This window comes from Palaemon carinicauda, chromosome 40 (genome assembly GCF_036898095.1).
Source record: "Palaemon carinicauda isolate YSFRI2023 chromosome 40, ASM3689809v2, whole genome shotgun sequence".
Taxonomy (NCBI): domain Eukaryota; kingdom Metazoa; phylum Arthropoda; class Malacostraca; order Decapoda; family Palaemonidae; genus Palaemon; species Palaemon carinicauda.
This window is the reverse complement of record NC_090764.1, coordinates 51,182,766-51,202,625: the sequence shown is the minus strand read 5'-3', so window position 1 is coordinate 51,202,625 and position 19,860 is coordinate 51,182,766. Positions and strand designations below refer to the sequence as shown.

Below are 19,860 nucleotides of genomic sequence, written 5' to 3'. Positions count from 1 at the left end.
GCTTAACCGGATATCGTACAGGCGATCAGCATTGAGGTTAATATTAGATTTCCTCTGGTTCACGTTGTCACTATGACGGACCTTTGTTTGTACCGGGGATGGTTACCGGAGCTCCGGTACAGTCAGAGATCACTCAGACCATGGGTGGCCAATCTTTTGTTTTACCTGTAAAGGGAAGGATTTAACAAAAAAAAAAAATTATTTATGAACGTAACTATGCCTATATTTATGCATGTATTTAATTCTAACTATGTATAAATATGGATAAATATCCATACAACATCGTGTTCAAATAGAATTAAATTAATTATGCCTATATTTATGCTTATTCAATCCTAACTATGGCTAAATATCCATACAACATAGTGTTCAAATAGAAATACATTAATTATGCCTATATTTATGCATAGTCAATTCTAACTATGTCTAGATATGGATAAATATCCATACAACATAGTGTTCATATAGAAATAAATTTCCACCCAGTGGCGAATGCGCCAACAGTGTCACTTTTCATGCATACAAGTGTCGCACTATACCCCAGAAGATAGTATATTAAATGACTTTTATTTAAAATTGCTTTTTAAGAGTTATACAGCTGATCCCAGCCTGTGAATAGGATCGCTAACCAAAGTTCAAGGAACATCCAGACTTATGTCCCCTTTGTGTTACAGAAGGTTCGCCTGCATGGTTCCCATCAGGATGATGATGATTCTCTCTGGCCTGCAAGAGAGGCTCTCCGCCCTTGGGTATCGAGGTTGGGAAGGAATGCTCCATCTAGAGGTCCCTATCTCCTCGGAGTGTCCTCTCTAAGGTTGGACGACGACCCCATGGACGGGCAGGTAGGTGGGGATGAGTTTTGAGCCTTCAGCTTTGCAATTACCTACGTCACCGACCTAGGACCCTTAAAGGATCCTGATGTTCATGTTACCCTGCATAAACTGTGACGGCTAAAAGCAACACATTCTAGGGAAAACCAAGGGGCTATGACGCAGCTCTAAGGTATGGTGGTGAGTCAGTGCCGTTCAGGAACTCGGATATAGGTGGTACCATAAATCTGGAGGGCATAGACGTCCTCCCTCTGGGGGACCTAGATTTTACTCCCAGGTACTAGAATTCCCATTCAACGGATTCGTTCGATTGAAAGAGATTGCCTTGGTTAGCTTAGACAAGATACCGAAGGTAACGGCATTATTTCCTAAAGGGCAGGCCCGATCTGTCTGGACCAGGATGTTGTCAGCCTGGGGGGTACGATAATTCCAGGCTCTGCCCTTCCAGTTCGACCTACACGTTTGTTGGTCTGATCGGGTCAGTTGTGGGAAGTACGTTCTGTCTGAGACCTCTATCAGACAGGAATCGATAGTCGGTTTCCCACTCGTCATCACAGCCTTCCTCTGGTTCGACGCTTTTGTATCTGACTCCCCATCATCAGGTGGTCTACCTCACTGATTCCCCAGGTACACAGCCCAACCCCGTTGGGATGTTTTGCCTGCATACAGCCCTAGATCCGAACCCTCAGGCTCCTTTCATGGACACCAGAGAGGAAGCTACAGGAGTAGAAGACAGTCCCGCCATCAAGGCGGACCTAGGAAAAAGGGGGCTCGGAGAAGGGAAGGACCTAGATTCACTCCCTCACAACGCGGTGGTCCCGGTAGAGGGAAGACTTTACCACTTTCGTGACCATTGGACTCGGTCTGTGGGATCATAGCATAATCTCTAACGGTTTGAGATGAAAATGGCCTCAAGGTCCTCCTCCTCCGCCAGTGACCTTCTCCCAGAAATCCACTCCCGTCCTGAAAGAGTACACCACAGGGTTACTCAAGAAAAAGCAATCAAACGACTATCTCTCTGGTACGGACCTTACTTCCCCGTGGGACCGTCACCACCTCTGTCGATCTTACCGACCGCTATTAGCTTGCGCCTATAGCTCGAAACTTCTCTTCTTATCTGGGTTTCCACCTAAGCAGGAAAGCCTTTGTGTTCAAGACATGCCCTTCGGCCTCAACATTGATCCCAGGATATTCACGAAACTGGGAGAGGCAGTGTTAGAACAACTCAGGAACCAAGAGATACAGATCATTGCTTATCTGGCCGGTTGGCTCATTTGGGCCCGGCCGGCCATAGAAGGCAACAGAGCTACGAAGGAATTACTTCGATTGCTCGACAACCTGTGATTTCGGGTCAATCTCCATAAGTCTCGCCTGCGACCATCAGGCCACTTAGAATGGTTAGCCATTCAGTGGGACCTTTCGAAGCACACGTTGTCTCTCCCTTCCAAAAGTAAGAGGAATAGGTTCCAAGATCAAGAATTTCTCAAGCACAAACAAGTGTCCAAAGAGCCTAGAAAGTATCCTCGGCCTTTTCCAATTCACTTCAGTAACAGATCTCCTAATAAAAGCCAAACTCAAGACATCAATCGATTTTGGAGAAAGAGAGCTACAGTACCTATAAGAAGACAAGGTCTCGAAGATCCCCTCTGTCTGGAAAATGAGACTACGCCCATGGTCCGAACCGAAGAACCTCTCCAAAGCGGTTCCTCTACAATTCCCACCTCCACAAGTGACATTCCATTCAGCCGTGTCTCTAAGTGGATGGGGGGATTTCTCCGAACATCAGATGTTTCAGGTTCTTGGTCACTAGCCATGAAACAGTCCCATATCAATGTTCTCGAAGCCATGGCAGTGTTCTTGACCCTGAAGAGAGAGACTCCTCCGAGGTCGACCCACATCAGAGTAGTGTCAGACAGCACAGACGAGGTACACTACGGAAACAGGGGAGGATCCAAGTCACCCAACCTGAATCAGATCCTGGTCACTTTCTTCGCCTGGGCAACAGAAAAGAACTGGTTCCTGTCAGCACCTCACCTAGCGGGAGGCCAGGATGTGAGAACGGGCTCACTATCCAGGACGAGTCCCCTGGAGTCAGAATTTCATTCCGGTGGATACTCAGGCTCGTTCCAGGCATCCAGGTAGATCTATTCACATCTCAGATCAATCACAAACTTCCTTGTTATGTGACCCCAATCCTGGACCCTCGGGCTCATGTCATGGACGCATTACCCCGGGATTGGAACCATTAGAGGAAGATTTCCCTATCTCTCCCAGTGAATCTTCTAAAAACTTTTACACCGACTGCGCTCCTTCCGGGGCGCAGTGGCTTTAGTACCACCTCACTGCCCAAGAACAGTTGGTTTCCTCTCCTCCTCGAGTGGAAACTCCGTCCCATCCGGATCCCGTTCCTCAAACTGACCCGAGTATTCCAAACTCACTGTGTCAGATTACTCAAGGATGGCCAAAACCCTAACTTTGTAGACTACAGGAAGTTGGCAGCTCGTAGAGACGCGAACATTGAACCGGAAAACGATTTCTTCATCGAATCAGACAAAAGGGACTCGACAATTCGCCAATATGATTCGGCCGTTAACCCCCAAAATAGGTGGTCCCCTTGGAAAGTTATTCCTCTTCTCCAAGATACTTCTCTATGTCCGGTCACCACTCTCAGGGCCTTTTTAGCCACGACTGCTACCCGATCGTCTGGCCCCTTGTTTATCAGAGAACAAGGAGGTACCATTCCCATACGTGGTATTAGGCTATAGATCCTATACTTCATTTAACAAGCCAATCCGGGATCATTTCCCCCAGAAGATGGACTTTGATGACCTTATAAAGTTCACGGGTTGGGAATCTCCTATGGTCTTCAAACGCCACTATCTAATGAACTTACAGGCTCTTAAATACCCAACAGTTGCAGCTGGGAGCCTTATCTCTCCCCAGTGATCTTTTGTTCTTCCTTTCATCCATCTCTTTTCTTCTCCCTCCTACCCGCCACTCGCACCACGACGCCACTTCCTTGGTGGTTCGTTAGCCCTAAGTTTATTACATATTAGGTTATGTTTGTAACTATTATTGATTACCGTTGTTATAGGGTTGGGATATTCTTAGCCATGTCAGTTTTGTAGCATGTTTCCTCTGATACTCGGAGGCTTCCCTGTTATCATGTTTGTTTACCTTAATTATTTATGATTTTCTTTACATGGTGTTGTTTCTCTCCCCTCATTAAATTAGTTGTTATTGTTGGGCTTGGAAGGCATTCTCTGGTACATTTTCACCCAGCGCCACAGGTCGACCCAGAAAAGGGATTTTGACGAAGGAAAAATCTATTTCTGGGGAGAGACCTGTGGCGCCCGGTGAAACCCTTCCCCTTTATTTTACACAATCCCACCCTTTCCTTTCCAAGCCGTCATGACCATTACAGAAGGATGTTGTTCAGATGGCGCTCGCGTCGTGGCGCTGGTGGTTGGCTAGGACCTTTGTATCGGCCCATCCCTTTGGCGAAGGAATTAACTAAATGGAAGGCAACCTGTGAATAGTGGTTTTCACGAGCCTTTGCTTTATACACGACACCCAAAAGGTGCTCGCGCGAGGGTAGTAACCTCAGCATTCCATGCTTTTTTCTTTCTCTGGTATAATTGGAAGGTTTTATCAGAAAAGATATATAAGAAGGACTTTTCACCGGGCGCCACAGGTCTCTCCCCAGAAATAGATTTTTCCTTCGTCAAAATCCCTTTTCTTTGGTTACATTCATTAACATTCATTACCATCAATTTACCATGTCGGCCATTGATCTGTAGATTTGATGTCTGAATTAAGCCTATGTACAACTAAGGCTTTGTTATGTTTTTGGTCCTTATAAATAAGCTTTTAGCTGTTTGACTGACATAAATTAAATCACGTTTTGAATGTGGAAGGCTACATATTACATTATTTTGATTTATAGAGCTACTGTTGTTTTAAATTTTTCAATATTAAACTTAGCCGGTGATCATATAAGCTGTCAGCTCTGCTGCCCGACAGAAAAACCTAAGGACAAAATACGCCAGCGATCGCTATACAGGTGGGGGTGTACATCAACAGCGCCATCTGTCGAGCAGGTACTCAAGTACTCCATGTAAACACAGAACCAATTTTCTCTCTGTCGTGCCACCGGCAAGACCTACTAAATACGCTGTTGCTTACTGGATTGGTTTTCACAGATTTTAGTGAAGTACTCATTTCTAGTTATTAGCTTTCGCTTTGCAGAGGTTATCTTCAATACTTCCTTGCATTCTTTGATTGAATTTTGGATTATTTGTTGACGACTTGGATAGATTTTGAATTCCCCTTTGACTAATTCAAGATGGCTGACCCTTCTCAAGTCCCTAAATACAGAAAGTGTAGTGCTAGGGACTGTTCAAGGCGTCTTCCGAAGGCCTCTATCGATCCGCACACCGTTTGTTCCAATTGTCGGGATAAAGCCTGTCAATTGGAAGATCGATGTGAGGAATGCGTTGGGCTTTCGGAATTCGATTTTCTCGAATTCCTGAAATATTCACGTAGGCTAGAGAGAGATAGAGTCAGGAGAAGTTCATCTCGCTCCGTTGATATTTCCTTTCCCCATGCCCCACAACCTATTCCTTCCCCTGTAGTGGTTGCTCCTGATCCCCCTTCTAGCACTCAACAACCTTCGATGGCGGATATGATGCGTGCCATCCAGGCTCTGGGTGAGAGAGTCGAGTCATTGGCGAGTGACCGTAATCAACTCATGGCAGACGTCAAGGAGTTGAAGGGTAAGAGTGCAGTGGGTAGTGACAAAGTGAGTGGTAGTGTTGTGGAAAGTGTTAGTGTTGCGCTTGAGGGTGCGTCTGTTCGTGCCTGTTGTCCTCCCAGTCCGGGACCTCTTGCAAGCTCCCAAGCCCAGGGGAGAAGCAATGTCGTACGACCAAAGGGTTCGACAGGCTTTAATCAGCGGACAGACGTTCCCTCCGTGGTTTCGGACGTATCTTGCCAAGATCGCCCCACCCACAAGAAGACGAGAGAGCCCATTTATTCCTCGTCTGCGGAAGATGTTTCTCGGAAGAAACAATGGACCAAGGTCTCACGACCTCTCAAACGCAAGGTCCCTTCCGCGCAAGTCCAACGGCCCAGTTGTAGCCACTGGGTCAGTTCGGACTCGCTGCAGTCTTCCGATGACTGCACACCTCCTAAGAGAGGCAAAGCGGTACCGCAACAGGCAGTAACACCGTCTGTTGCCGCACCTGCTACTGTAGACCCTAAGTGGGCTTTGCTGCAGACCATGCAGACACAGTTGTCATCTTTAATGCAGGACTTTCGTGCGGAGAAGGTTGACGCTGCACCCGTTAGCCTACAACCAACCACGGTTGTGCGTCCAGTTGACGCTGAGGCTACCTTCTCCCGCACTCCAGCTGTGAGAGTCCCGCCACCCATGCGCACTGTACCCTGCCAGCCGCATGTTGACGTTCGCCGACGCACGGAACCCTCCGTTGACGTTCGCGAGTTACAACAACAACAACCTCAGTTGTTTTGTTTTGACGCGGTGCGTCAACCTCCGCAACCCACTGTGGTTACCCCTACTCGCCCACAGCAGACTAGACAGTCAGGAGTAGACGCTTTGCGCCCCCGCGCAGCTATGGTTGTTGCCAGCTCACAGACTGGCCAACAGTTCCATGACGTTGCGTCCAGTGCAGTCACGCATGCACCCGTGCTGCCGGACTCAGCTGACCAGCCAATGCCTACTCCTTTGCCGCTTCCTCCTCAGCATTCAGACGATGGACTCTCTGATGATGACGACGCTGCACACCTTGACGACCCGCACACGGACATCGACGAACCCAAGACCACGCCTCCCTCCTTGGACTTTAGGAAAGTACTTGCACTGTTCAAGGATATGTATCCCGATCAGTTTGTTTCTGCGGCCCCACGCTCACCTCCATCTGAGTTCGCTTTAGGCACTCAGTCATCCACGCCTGCCTTTACGAAGCTCGTCCTCGCCCGCTCGTCCAAGAGAGCTTTAAGGGTGTTGGGAGATTGGATGCAGTCCAAAAAGCACCTTGGGAAGACAGCATTCTTGTTTCCCCCTGCGAAACTCGCTTCCAGATCGAGCGTCTGGTATGCCACGGGAGAAGTTCTCGGCTTGGGAGTTCCTGCCTCTGCCCAGGGCGACTTCTCAAGTCTAGTAGACTCTCCCCGCAGGCTGGCCATGAGACGCTCCAAGATTTGTTGGACTCCTTCAGATTTAGATCATCTGATGAAAGGAGTGTTCAGAGCCTTCGAAGTGTTTAACTTTTTGGATTGGTGTTTGGGAGCGTTGAGCAGGAAGACCTCCCCTTCTGACAAGGAAACTTCCATGCTCATTATGTCCTGCATGGACAAGGCCATACGGGACGGTTCCAGTGAGCTTGCGGCTTCGTTCGTTTCCGGGGTCCTTAAGAAACGGGAAAACCTTTGCTCCTTCTTGTCAGCTGGAGTAACACAATGTCAGAAATCGGAGCTTATGTTTGCTCCTCTCTCGAAGTGCCTTTTCCCAGAGGAGTTGATCAAGGAGATTGCTGCCTCCTTGATTCAAAAAGACACGCATGACCTGGTTGCGTCATCCGCACGCAAAGCCACCCCTTTGGCTACCGTGTCTAGACCCAGGATGGATACTCCAGCGTCAAGATTTATTCCGCCCTTTCGTGGCAGAGCCACCAGCATAGGAGGTGCTCGTGCCGAAGGGAAACGTGGGAGCAAGAAGAAAGGTACCAAGTCCTTTAGAGGCAGAGTCTGACTGCCACCTTCTTCAGACAGCAGTGGGAGCCAGACTCAAGAACTACTGGCAGTCCTGGGAGAACAGGGGCGCAGATGCACAATCTGTGAAGTTGCTCAGAGAAGGGTACAAGATCCCATTCTTGCGCAAGCCCCCTCTAGCAACGACTCCCATCGACCTCTCTCCCAGGTACAGAGAGGAGGACAAGAGACTAGCGTTGATGCAAGAGGTGTCTCTCTTACTAGAAAAGGGAGCGGTAGTCAAAGTCCGGGACCATCAATCCCCGGGCTTCTACAACCGTCTCTTCTTAGTGGTAAAGAAGACAGGAGGGTGGAGACCGGTGCTAGACGTCAGTGCTCTGAATGTCTTTGTCACAAAGCAGACGTTCGCCATGGAGACGACAAAGTCTGTTCTAGCAGCGGTCAGGAAGGAAGACTGGATGGTCTCTTTAGACCTCAAGGACGCTTACTTTCACGTCCCCATCCACCCAGATTCCCAACCTTTTCTAAGGTTCGTTTACGGGAAGGTTGTCTACCAATTTCAAGCCCTGTGCTTTGGCCTAAGCACGGCGCCTCTTGTCTTTACGAAACTGATGAGGAATATTGCCAAATTCCTGCATTTAGCAGACATCAGAGCCTCCCTCTATTTGGACGACTGGCTTTTAAGAGCTTCGTCCAGTCGTCGCTGTCTGGAGAATCTAAAGTGGACTCTAGATCTGACCAAGGAATTGGGTCTCCTGGTCAATATGGAAAAGTCCCAACTGGTCCCATCCCAAACTTTAGTGTACCTAGGGATGGAGATTCACAGTCAAGCTTTTCGGGCTTTTCCGTCGGCCCCCAGAATAAGTCAAGCCCAAGGATGCATCCAGAACATGCTAATGAAGGACCGATGTTCAGTCAGACAGTGGATGAGTCTGATAGGGACGCTTTCATCACTGGACCAGTTCATTGCGTTAGGGAGACTGCACCTCCGTCCCCTTCAATTTCACCTGGCTGTTCACTGGAGAAAGGACAAGACGCTAGAAGCGGTCTCGATCCCTATTTCCGAGAAGATGAAGTCATCACTGACCTGGTGGAAGGACAACATCAACCTCAGAGAGGGTCTGCCCCTGACTGTTCAGACCCCCAACCACGTTCTCTTCTCGGACGCATCGGACACGGGCTGGGGTGCGACATTAGACGGTCGGGAATGCTCGGGCACCTGGAACTCGGAGCAAAGAGCGTTACATATCAACTGCAAGGAGCTACTGGCAGTTCATCTGGCCTTGAAAAGCTTCAAGTCCCTCCTTCTAGGCAAGGTGGTGGAGGTGAACTCCGACAACACCACGGCCTTGGCGTACATCTCCAAGCAAGGAGGGACCCATTCTATGAAGTTGTACGAGATCGCAAGGGACCTCCTCACCTGGTCAAGAGATCTAAACCTGTCTCTAGTAACGAGGTTCATTCAAGGCAACATGAATGTCATGGCGGACCGCCTCAGTCGGAAGGGTCAAATCATCCCAACAGAATGGACCCTTCACAAGAATGTATGCAAGAGACTTTGGGCCACATGGGGCCAACCTACCATAGATCTCTTTGCAACCTCAATGACCAAGAGGCTCCCAAATTATTGCTCGCCAATCCCGGACCCAGCAGCAGTTCATATAGATGCTTTTCTACTGGATTGGTCCCATCTAGACCTTTATGCATTCCCCCCGTTCAAGATTGTCAACAAGGTACTGCAGAAGTTCGCCTCTCACGAAGGGACAAGGTTGACATTGGTTGCTCCCCTCTGGCCCGCGAGAGAATGGTTCACCGAGGTACTGCAATGGCTGGTGGACGTTCCCAGAACTCTTCCGCTAAGAGTGGACCTTCTACGTCAGCCACACGTAAAGAAGGTACACCCAAGCCTCCACGCTCTTCGTCTGACTGCCTTCAGACTATCGAAAGACTCTCGAGAGCTAGAGGCTTTTCGAAGGAGGCAGCCAGGGCGATTGCTAGAGCAAGGAGGACATCCACTCTTAGAGTCTACCAGTCGAAGTGGGAAGTCTTACGAAGCTGGTGCAAGTCGGTATCAGTATCCTCAACCAGTACCTCTGTAACTCAAATAGCTGACTTCCTTTTATACCTGAGGAAGGAAAGATCTCTTTCAGCTCCCACGATCAAGGGTTACAGAAGCATGTTGGCAGCAGTCTTCCGTCACAGAGGCTTAGATCTTTCCAACAACAAAGATCTACAGGACCTCCTTAAGTCTTTTGAGACCTCGAAGGAGCGTCGTTTGGCCACACCAGGTTGGAATTTAGACGTGGTACTAAGATTCCTTATGTCAGAAAGGTTCGAGCCACTACAATCAGCCTCCTTTAAAGATCTCACTTTAAAGACTCTTTTCCTCGTCTGCTTAGCTACAGCTAAAAGAGTCAGTGAGATACACGCCTTCAGCAGGAACATCGGATTTTCATCTGAAACGGCTACATGTTCTTTGCAGCTTGGTTTTCTAGCCAAAAACGAACTACCTTCTCGTCCTTGGCCAAAATCGTTCGATATTCCAAGCCTTTCTAATTTGGTTGGAAATGAACTAGAAAGAGTCTTGTGCCCTGTTAGAGCTCTTAAGTTCTATTTAAAACGAACTAAACCTTTACGAGGACAGTCAGAAGCTTTATGGTGTGCTATTAAGAAACCTTCTTTACCTATGTCGAAGAATGCAGTTTCCTATTATATTAGACTGTTGATACGAGAAGCTCATTCCCATCTGAATGAGGAAGACCATGCTTTGCTGAAGGTAAGGACACATGAAGTTAGAGCTGTCGCAACTTCAGTGGCCTTCAAACAAAACAGATCTCTGCAGAGTATAATGGACGCAACCTATTGGAGAAGCAAGTCAGTGTTCGCGTCTTTTTATCTTAAAGATGTCCAGTCTCTTTACGAGAACTGCTACACCCTGGGACCATTCGTAGCAGCGAGTGCAGTAGTGGGTGAGGGCTCAACCACTACATTCCCCTAATTCCATAACCTTTTTTAATCTTTCTCTTGAAATGTTTTTTATTGTTGTTTTTGGGTTGTCCGGAAGGCTAAGAAGCCTTTCGCATCCTGGTTGATTTGGCGGGTGGTCAAATTCTTTTCTTGAGAAGCGCCTAGATTAGAGGTTTTGATGAGGTCCTTTAGTATGGGTTGCAACCCTTGATACTTCAGCTCCTAGGAGTCGCTCAGCATCCTATGAGGATCGCGAGGCTCAGTAAGGAAGACGTACTTAAAAAGGCAGAGTAATTGTTCAAGTCGACTTCCTTACCAGGTACTTATTTATTTTATGTTTGTTATTTTGAATAACTGCTAAAATGAAATACAAAATACTTAGCTCTTAATAATGTAAACATGTAATGCTGGTCTCTACCTACCCCCCTGGGTGTGAATCAGCTTATATGATCACCGGCTAAGTTTAATATTGAAAAATGTTATTTTTATTAATAAAATAAATTTTTGAATATACTTACCCGGTGATCATATATTAAAGGACCCTCCCTTCCTCCCCAATAGAGACCCAGTGGACCGAGGAGAAAATTGGTTCTGTGTTTACAGGGAGTACTTGAGTACCTGCTCGACAGATGGCGCTGTTGATGTACACCCCCACCTGTATAGCGATCGCTGGCGTATTTTGTCCTTAGGTTTTTCTGTCGGGCAGCAGAGCTGACAGCTTATATGATCACCGGGTAAGTATATTCAAAAATTTATTTTATTGATAAAAATAACATTTTTATTGTGCTGATATTTGGAAATGCTCCTCATATACTTTTTTAAAAATTGTAGTAGGAAACCGTTTCCTCTAACTGGGTGTTATAATGTCCAGATGCAGAAAAAGGAATCCCTCTTTCACAGTGGAGAAATATTGTAGAACATTAAACAAAAATTATCAAGGTTATGCCCATCTGTAAAAGATTTAATTTAGAAAACTATAAAAAACTTAATACAATTAAAGAATAATGCCACTGAGACAGCTATGATATTCAATAAAAATCTTGTTTTATTCCTAGACAGAAGACCTTTTTCATGAGTTTATGAGGATACCATGTGCAAATAGGGATTCAATGGAAGAAATTATTTATCAGTCTCCTCTAGTGCCAGATGTAATGATGCCTGTATGGACTAAAATTTTGGATCTACTAGAGGAAAAGAGGTGAGTTTTATTTTTCTCTAGAATTTTAGATTATCATACATTAATGATTTAAATTAAAGTTTGTAGAATAGAATATTTTGTATTAATTCCATTTTAGGGTATTGAGCAGTTGATAAATGCCCCTAACATTATTTTCAATGGGCTATTGTAGATTGTTTGTTGATATTTCAATTACCCTTGCTTAGTTATATCCTTTAAGGTGAGAGTTTCTCAGCCATGAAATGAAAAATGAAATTTTCCGTAAATAATTTACTTAACACCCCCCTACATCACCTGAGCCAGTTCATTGCGTAAGGTGGTGAATGATTAGCCCATCAATTTTCTTTTATCAATAAGATAAGCTACTCAAATTTATTTTCTCTAAAATCAAATTCAAATTTATTTTGTCCTCATTTTTAATTTTGTTGGTTTTGCTTAATTTCATTAGTCCAAGGTCATGTCTGATATATTCCCACGTACTTTCTCTGTTTTTGGTGTCTGCATTCATTGGTAGATTGTTGAAAGTGATGAGCTAGCTAGCTTCGTGCTTAATAAGTGTTGTGTTATTTTTTTATTTTTCAATTTGGTGCACTTTCATTACAGGAAAATTATAATTATAGCATTGTAAAGTATCTAAATCATTCTCAATTAAAACACAAAGACTAATTTCTAGCTTTGTTGACAAGTGTGTCCTTCTTTTCCAGTAACATACCAAATATTATTACATTAATTTTGTATATAGGCTGTTACTTGTTATCATAAGTAATGTGTGTACTGCTGCAGTCTTCTTATTCTTCCCCACCGTTATCCCTACTAAGGGGTCGGTTGCCTGATGCGCCCTCTCCAATGTCTTCCACCAAACCTCTTCTCCCCATCCTTCACCTTATCTCGCCATCTAATTCTCTGCCTCCCTCTTGATTTTTTCCCAATAACAGGTTCCTCCCAAGCCCTCTTCATTCCTTCCTCACCGTCTATTCGCAACTCGTGCCCACAGCATCTCAGTCGTGACATTCTTATCATCTCTGTAATCTTTACTGCCCCTGCTTTTCTTCTTATTTCATCATTTTCCAATCTTTCAAGAAGTAATATTCCCATAATCCACCTCAGGATTCTCATCTCTATTCTCTCAAGCTTTGCTTCCTCTTTTCGTCTTAAAGCCCAAGTGTTTGATTCATACATTAAAATTGGTCTTATTACTGTGCTATAGATCTTGACTTTTACCTTGATTGTCCGTTTCTTATCACATAACACTCCTGCAACCTCCCTCCACTTTCCCCTACTGCTTTTATCCTATTTTCAACTTCGGCCTCGCATCCTCCCTCCTGATTTATAGTAGATTCCAAGTCTCTCAACTGTTCCACCTGTTTTATAACTGCTCCTCTACCTTCGTGTATAGCCATCCTGTCTCTACCTTCCTTACTGCTCACCTTAGCTTCAGTCTTTATCCACATTTACCCTCAATCCACCCCTTTCCAGTCTCTTGCCACTGTACCACCTTTCTCTGTAATTCTTCCTTATTTTTTACCAAATCCTCTGCCTATAGCAACTCCCACAACTCTTCATTTCTGACCCCTTCACTTAACTCATCCAGGAACAACACAATTGAAAACGGGCTTAATGCTGACCCCTGGTGTAATCCAACACTAACCTCAAGGGTTTCTATTTCTCCAGCTGTTATTACTTTTGTCTTTGTTCTTTTGTATACTATCTCTACCATTCTAACCAACTTCTCAGGGACTTTCCTCTTCCTCAAGCATCAAAACATCACTTCTCTTGGTTTTCTGTCATAAGCCTTCTTAAAATTTACAAAAGCACAGAAGAGCTTCTGGCTTCCCTCTAGTCTCTTTTCCTGTAACTGCCTCACTATAAAGATGGCATCCACAGTCCCTCTCCTCCTTATTAATCCTTACTGCTGTTTCCCAATCTTTACAATCTCTCTCAACCTCTCATCCAGTACCCCCTCTAAAACTTTCAAACCATGCTCTTGTTAGTTTAATTCCCCTGTACTTACCTTATGTCTTGATGTCACCTTTCTGCTTGAATGTAGATACCATTAAACTCCTCCCAATCTTTAGGTATTATTTCCTCTTCCCATATTGCTCTCAACAAATCCAGCATCCATTCTTCCCCCTCTTTAGCTAGTACCTTGACCATTTTAGTTTAAAACTCTGATGGGCCTGGTGCTTTATCATTCTTCAATTTACTCAATGCCTACTTCACTTCAGTATTTTGTATCTCCATCACTGGCCCCTCCACCTTTGTGCTTTTCCCAGCTCCTCTTTCTCATTTTCAGTACAGTATTTGATAGTTGCTCGTAATATTCTTTCCATCTCCTCTTAGTGTCATCATCTCTATACAATATATTTCCATCTCTGTCCCTGGTGACTACCAGTTGCCCCAAATCCTGTCTTTGCCTTTTCCTCAAGTTTGAAATCTTATGGATATTCTTTTCTCCTTTTGTTCCTAGCCTTTCATTTAACTGCTCTACTGTTCTCCCAATAGCTATACCTACTTTCCTCCTAGAATCTTTTTCCTCCACTCTGTACCGTTCCTTTACTTCCTTTGTCTGTCGTACTTTCCAGTCCTTAAATGCCTTTGATCTCTCTCTCTCTCTCTCTCTCTCTCTCTCTCTCTCTCTCTCTCTCTCTCTCTCTCTCTCTCTCTCTCTCTCTCTCTCTCTCTCTCTCTCTAACACATGCTTCCCCCTAAATCATTTTACAGTTCATCATAATTTTCTTGTCTATTTCTCTAACCAATATGTAACCCACTTGACGACAAAAATAGATTTTTCCTACGTCAAAATCCGTTGTAATCCATTTGGCTTTTGACTCCTCCACTTTCATAGGTTATCAGATGCTTATCCAGCTTCTGAAACCTAGTATTTATACATGCCGATTCAAAACTCTGAGCCATCTCCTCATATCCGTCCCTTTTCTTCCCCACTCTGCCATTCGTGTCTGCTCCTATGATTAGCTTCTCTTCCACTTTTACTATGCTAATAGAAGCCTCAAACTGTTGTCTAAATATTTTTTTTTCTTGTTCCTCACAACATATTTGACGGGCATATGCTGAGATTATAATTATTATCTGATTCCCTATTATCATTAGGATATTTAAAAGTCTATCATTTATTTTCTTTACTCCTACAACTATTTCTTTCCAGTTATTACCTATTATGATCCCAACTCCATTTCTTCTCTCTTGCGACCTGCTGTAATAGAGTTTGTACCCATTTCCTATCTCTAGTTACATTTCCTTTCCATCTAGTTTTGTGTAGACACAAGACATCTATCTTCCTTCTCTCCATCACATCCACTATCTCCCTCAATCTTCCTGTTAGTGTACCAACATTCCAAGCATCCACTTTGATTTCCCATATTCTACCTTGCTACTTTGGCCGCAGTCATGAACCTTGCAGTACCCCTCGTCCATTTATCATGCTAGTAGGGGGATCCCGATACGCACTGCTTACAGGGGATGCCCTAGCCGCATCCACATTTCTATTAGTATCAGGCATGGTTCCTAATTTGGCAGAGGAGTTTTACGATTGCATGCCCTTGCTGTCATCAACCACAGTTATTGCCGGTTGGCCTAGCCTTTGACTAAATATGCCAACTGCAAAGCAGCAGTTTCCACAGTTACTGGCAGTGGGCCTAGCCTTTTGCTAAAGTGCTTACCTGTAAATTAATTGTATTATTAACATTTTTGTCATGGATTTCTCATTCATGGTAAGTGTAAGGAAGCTGGCTTATTTGAATTTTGGCTTTATTTGTAGAAGCTTGAAATGTATATTACATGGTTACTGCGAGACATTACTCGGTAAGAACTAAAAGAAATGCACTCTTTATGAGGTGGTCTTGATATACTGAAGTACACTTGCAATATTTATTTTGTTCCGTAACTGAAATACAAACCACGCTATTTACATTGGGGTTTACCTTTCGGCGTAGCTGGAATGACGAGCCAATAGTTTTTAACGAGGGTTAACTACCCCCGCGCTAGTTAGCGGGGGTAGGGGAAGGTGTAGCTTGCTTCCCCTCCCCCCCACACACCGGTGATTTGCTTCACTTCACTTTTGGCTCCGGCGATGAACAGACGTGTCTGTCCATCGTCCTCGTTAACAGCCTTAATCTTTTTTTGCTTTTTCTTCCAGTTTGTGTGTGTGCGTTTTGAAGTTGGCCTCACCCTTTATTGTTCACCATATGCAAGTGCCCTGGTATTGCCGGTCGCCCTTGCGGTACTTTTATGTCTGAGGTGGACACAGATCTTCACACCCTTTGATCGCAGGGTCGAGGCCGACTGTGTGACAAAGAGAATACGTGTAGTGAGTGCAGGGAGTGGTCTGCCTCCCAGTGGGAGAGGTTTGGCTGCCGGCGTAAGAAGAAGTCCAAGAGAGACCGTTCTCCTTCCGGGGTTGCCTTGAAGGAGGAAGGCTCTCGGGACTCTCCTTTCGCCGCCCAAACCTCCTCCGAAGGTCCCCCTCGTTCGACTCCTAAGGAGAGACCGCCGAGTGGGAGCGCAGGCCCTAGTTCTGTTTCCCGACCTTGGATTGGGGGAGAGGGCGTCACCTCCCATAGCGGGGCGGTTCCTCCTCCTCCTCCGGGGGAGGTTGTTGCTAATGAATCCTTGTCTAATGATGATCTTTTTCAGATTTGGGCTTCCTTGGGGCTTAAGCGCCTGCCCTCCAGGGAAGCCCTGATTGACCTTGTCCAGTTAGGGGCCGCTGTTAAGCAGTCGCAGGTGATAGCAGAGGTAGATCCTCTGTTTGTCGTCGACGTCGTGGTGGCAGAGGCTTCCGACGGGTCGGGTCAATCCTCTGCAGGTACTGTTGTGGATGATGGTGCTGAAGGCTCTCCTCTCCCTTCCGTACATCTTTCGAAGGGGGAAGGGAGTCCCGCGGGCTCTTCTGCTGCCAAGCCTCCCTCTAAGGGGAGTGCTTTGACTGAGACTCCCCTTCGGAGGACTGATGGTCCTGACAGTCTTCCTCGTGGCCGCCTTCGCCGTATGGCTCACCGTCCGCTGGGCCACAAGGGCCTCCCGTCTCCCTATAAGGGTGCTAAGAGGCGCCTTTTTGAATCTTCGCCTCCTTCCTCCGAGGGGGACTCTCCTCGCCGTAAGCAGCCTGCAGCTCCAGCTTCCTTAGACCTCTCTGGGGATCGGTCTCCTACGCCTTCCAGACCTTCAGCTTCTGGTGCAGATGTCCAGCAGCCTGACCTCGTCACCTGACGGGCAACGGTCCCTTCGGGGCAAAGGGATTCTTCCCTTGCGCATCAGGGTTCCCCAGCGCGCCCTTCTGCAGTGTTAGCGCACAGGCGCTCCCCTGCTCGTCAGCGCTCTCCTGATTGTCAGCGTTCTCCTGTTTGCCAGCGCTCTCCTGATGATCGCCCCTCTACTCGCCAGTGCTCTCCTGAGGACATCCTTCAGCCTGTTGTTCCTGTTGAGCGCCCAGTGCGCCAGCGTTCCCCTGCGCGCCCTTCTGCAGTGTTAGCGCACAGGCGCTCCCCTGCTTGTCAGAGCTCTCCTGATCGTCAGCGCTCTCCTGTTCGTCAGCGCGTTTCTGATGACCATCGCCCCACTGCTCGCCAGCGCTCTCCTGAGGACTCTGAACATCCTGCTGTTACTGTTGTGCGCCTTGCGCGCCATAAGTCTCCTGAGCGCTCTAGTTTGGCCAAGGACTCTTCTCCTCGCCCTCGCGATCCTGCTCGTCAGCCTGTTCCAGCGCAACAACGCTCGCGGTCTCCAGCGCGTACTTCCAAAATACCTGTACGCCCACCCGCCTCCTGTTCCTGAGCCCGTTCGTGAGCGTTCGCCTCTGCGCCCCGCGCTGGCAGTTCCCTCACAGGATTCCACGCGTCGCCCTCTTGCTCGCCAGCGATCACAGACGCATCAACATTCGCCTGCTCGTCAGCAATCTCCTGCGCGTCAACGGTCCCCAGCTCGTCAGCGATCACCTGAACATCGGCGATCTCCAGACCGCCCGCGTGACCTATCGCCTGCGCGCAAGCATTCTCCAACGTGCCGTCGCCCAGAGGATCTGGAGGGACATGGGTCGCCTTCTGTCAGCTCGCCCTCGTGCGGTCGTTCCCCTACGCGGTCTACGCGCTATCACTCGCCAACACGCCACCATGCGCCAGCGCGCCAGCGCGCCAGCGCGCCAGCGCGCCAGCGCTCGCCTACGCGCCAGCGTTCACCAGCGCGCCATCGCTCTCCCACGCGTTACAGGTCTCCTGAACAACATCGTCAGCGGTCATCGGAGCAATCTCGTTCGCCCACGCGTCAACACGCTCCCTCGCCGACGCGCCAACGTGCTCGATCACCAGCTCACCCATGCGCTCGTTCGCCTGTGCGCCCTTGCGCCCACTCGCCTGCACGCCCGCGTGACCGCTCGCCTGCGCGCAATCGCCGTTCGCGTCGGGTTTCGCAGCCCGCGACAGCAGCAGGGACGCGTGTCGCCAGACCGCACTCAGGATTGCCTCCGCCGAAGCGCAGGACTCTTGTGCAGGATAGGGAAGACACATCAGAGAGGTCAGTACAACTTTCTTCCCCCCTTCCTTTTCAGGCAGGTCCAGTGGTGTCCACTCCGAAGGATCGCCTGATCCCCTTCCCTCCAGCGGGAATTTCGGACTCTGTGTTTGTGTCGCGACAGTCTTGGTTTGGTCCTCTGATGCGGGCGTTAGTGAAGGCTATGAAGCCGGCACTCGCCGATCAAGGACACAAGCCAACAGCTGCCTCGCTCCCGCTGAAGAGAAGGAGAGGAGTGGACTTCATGGTGACTTCCCCCTGGGAGAAGTTGGTTCCTAAGAGGTCTGTCAGGAAGGCTCCATCCCCTTCGCAGGCGCTTTCTTCTTCTCCCGAGGACGAGGCTTTTCCGTCCTCGGATGAATCCAGTGAGATGATAGTCTCCCCCTGGGCACCAAGGGGGGAGTCGTCTCCTCATGGAGGAGAATCGTCTCGCGCGGAGGGCGCTTTCCGAACCTCTTTGTTGGGGTCGTGTATCCCGCCCAGGAGGGAACCCAAGGACTCCAAGACAATCCCGAAGTCGTCTTCTAGAATTCGTCAGGAACCAGCAGCGCCCCGGGAGAACGTCCACGCATCTCCCCAGGAAGAGATTCCGGGGACGGGAGACTTAGCTGCCAGTCCGCAAGGAGGAGACCAGCAGGAGTCTGAACATGCCTTCTGGCAGGTCCTGAGCCTGATGAGGGAACTCAACGGGTTCATGGGCCCCGTGATCGCCCCCCGAGAAGGCAAGGACACGGTCCTGGACCAGGTGTTCGGTACTCAGAAGCCCCCTAAGACCAGTGCGGCTCTGCCCTGGTCTCAGGGGTTGAAGAGTGCTAGAGCCAGGGCCAATGCCCAACTCGCAACTCTTGCTTCCTCCAGTCGTTTCTCTGCCGGGAACAAACTCCTCCCACCTCCTCGTCTCCAGCAGAGGAGGTATTTTGAGATCTTGGGGGAATCTAGTCTCGCTCTTCCTCTCCATCATTCCGTCGAAGAGCTTGCTAAGGGAGTTCCTCTCGAGAAGCTCTCTGCCCGGCAGGTGACATTCTCGTCGTCGGAGATCCTGAGCCATGAGAAGGTCGCGAAGTGCGCCATGCAGGCCACTTCATGGTTGGATATATGGCTAGGGACTCTGGGCATCCTTTTGCGCTCCGAAGACTCGTCTAAGGAGACCAATAGGAATGCCCTGGAGACCTTCTTACTCTCAGGCACCCGCTCCATCGAGTTCCTGTCACACCAGGTTACCACCCTGTGGGCCAACTCGGTATTGAAGCGGCGTGATGCAGTGACAGAGAAGTTCCACCCGAAGGTCCCCGCCGTGGATGTCTGTAGGCTCAGACATGCTTCCCTCCTAGGGGAGAATCTGTTGGAGCCCCAGGATATGGAGCGAACGGCTGAGAGATGGAGGAAGTCTAGCCAGGACTCCCTCCTCCATAGGGCCCTTACAGCTCGGCCCTATAAGCCTCCAGCTCCGCAGCAACAGCAGCAGCAGCCTCGCAAGACACCAAAGCAGGCACCGGCAGCTAAGAAAGTTGTGTCTAAGCCCCAGCCCTTTCCAGCCAAGGTCAAAAGGGGCAGTAAGTCCTCCAGGGGAGGCAAGACTCCTAGAGGGAGCGGCCGCGGCCGCAAACACTAGGAGTGGCAGTCCCCCGGCGT

At 48.1% G+C, this 19,860-nt stretch overlaps 1 protein-coding gene across 2 annotated transcripts in view; it reads left to right on the top strand.

Annotated features, from left to right (window-relative positions):
* The window catches only part of LOC137631777 (endoplasmic reticulum membrane-associated RNA degradation protein-like), a 275,307-nt gene that overhangs the window by 219,114 nt on the left and 36,333 nt on the right, over positions 1-19,860 (top strand). For both annotated transcript variants that reach the window (XM_068363736.1, XM_068363735.1), the window contains one exon: positions 11,585-11,727. In XM_068363736.1, coding sequence (XP_068219837.1) covers positions 11,585-11,727 — 143 coding nt within the window. The remainder of the gene's footprint in view (positions 1-11,584; positions 11,728-19,860) is intronic.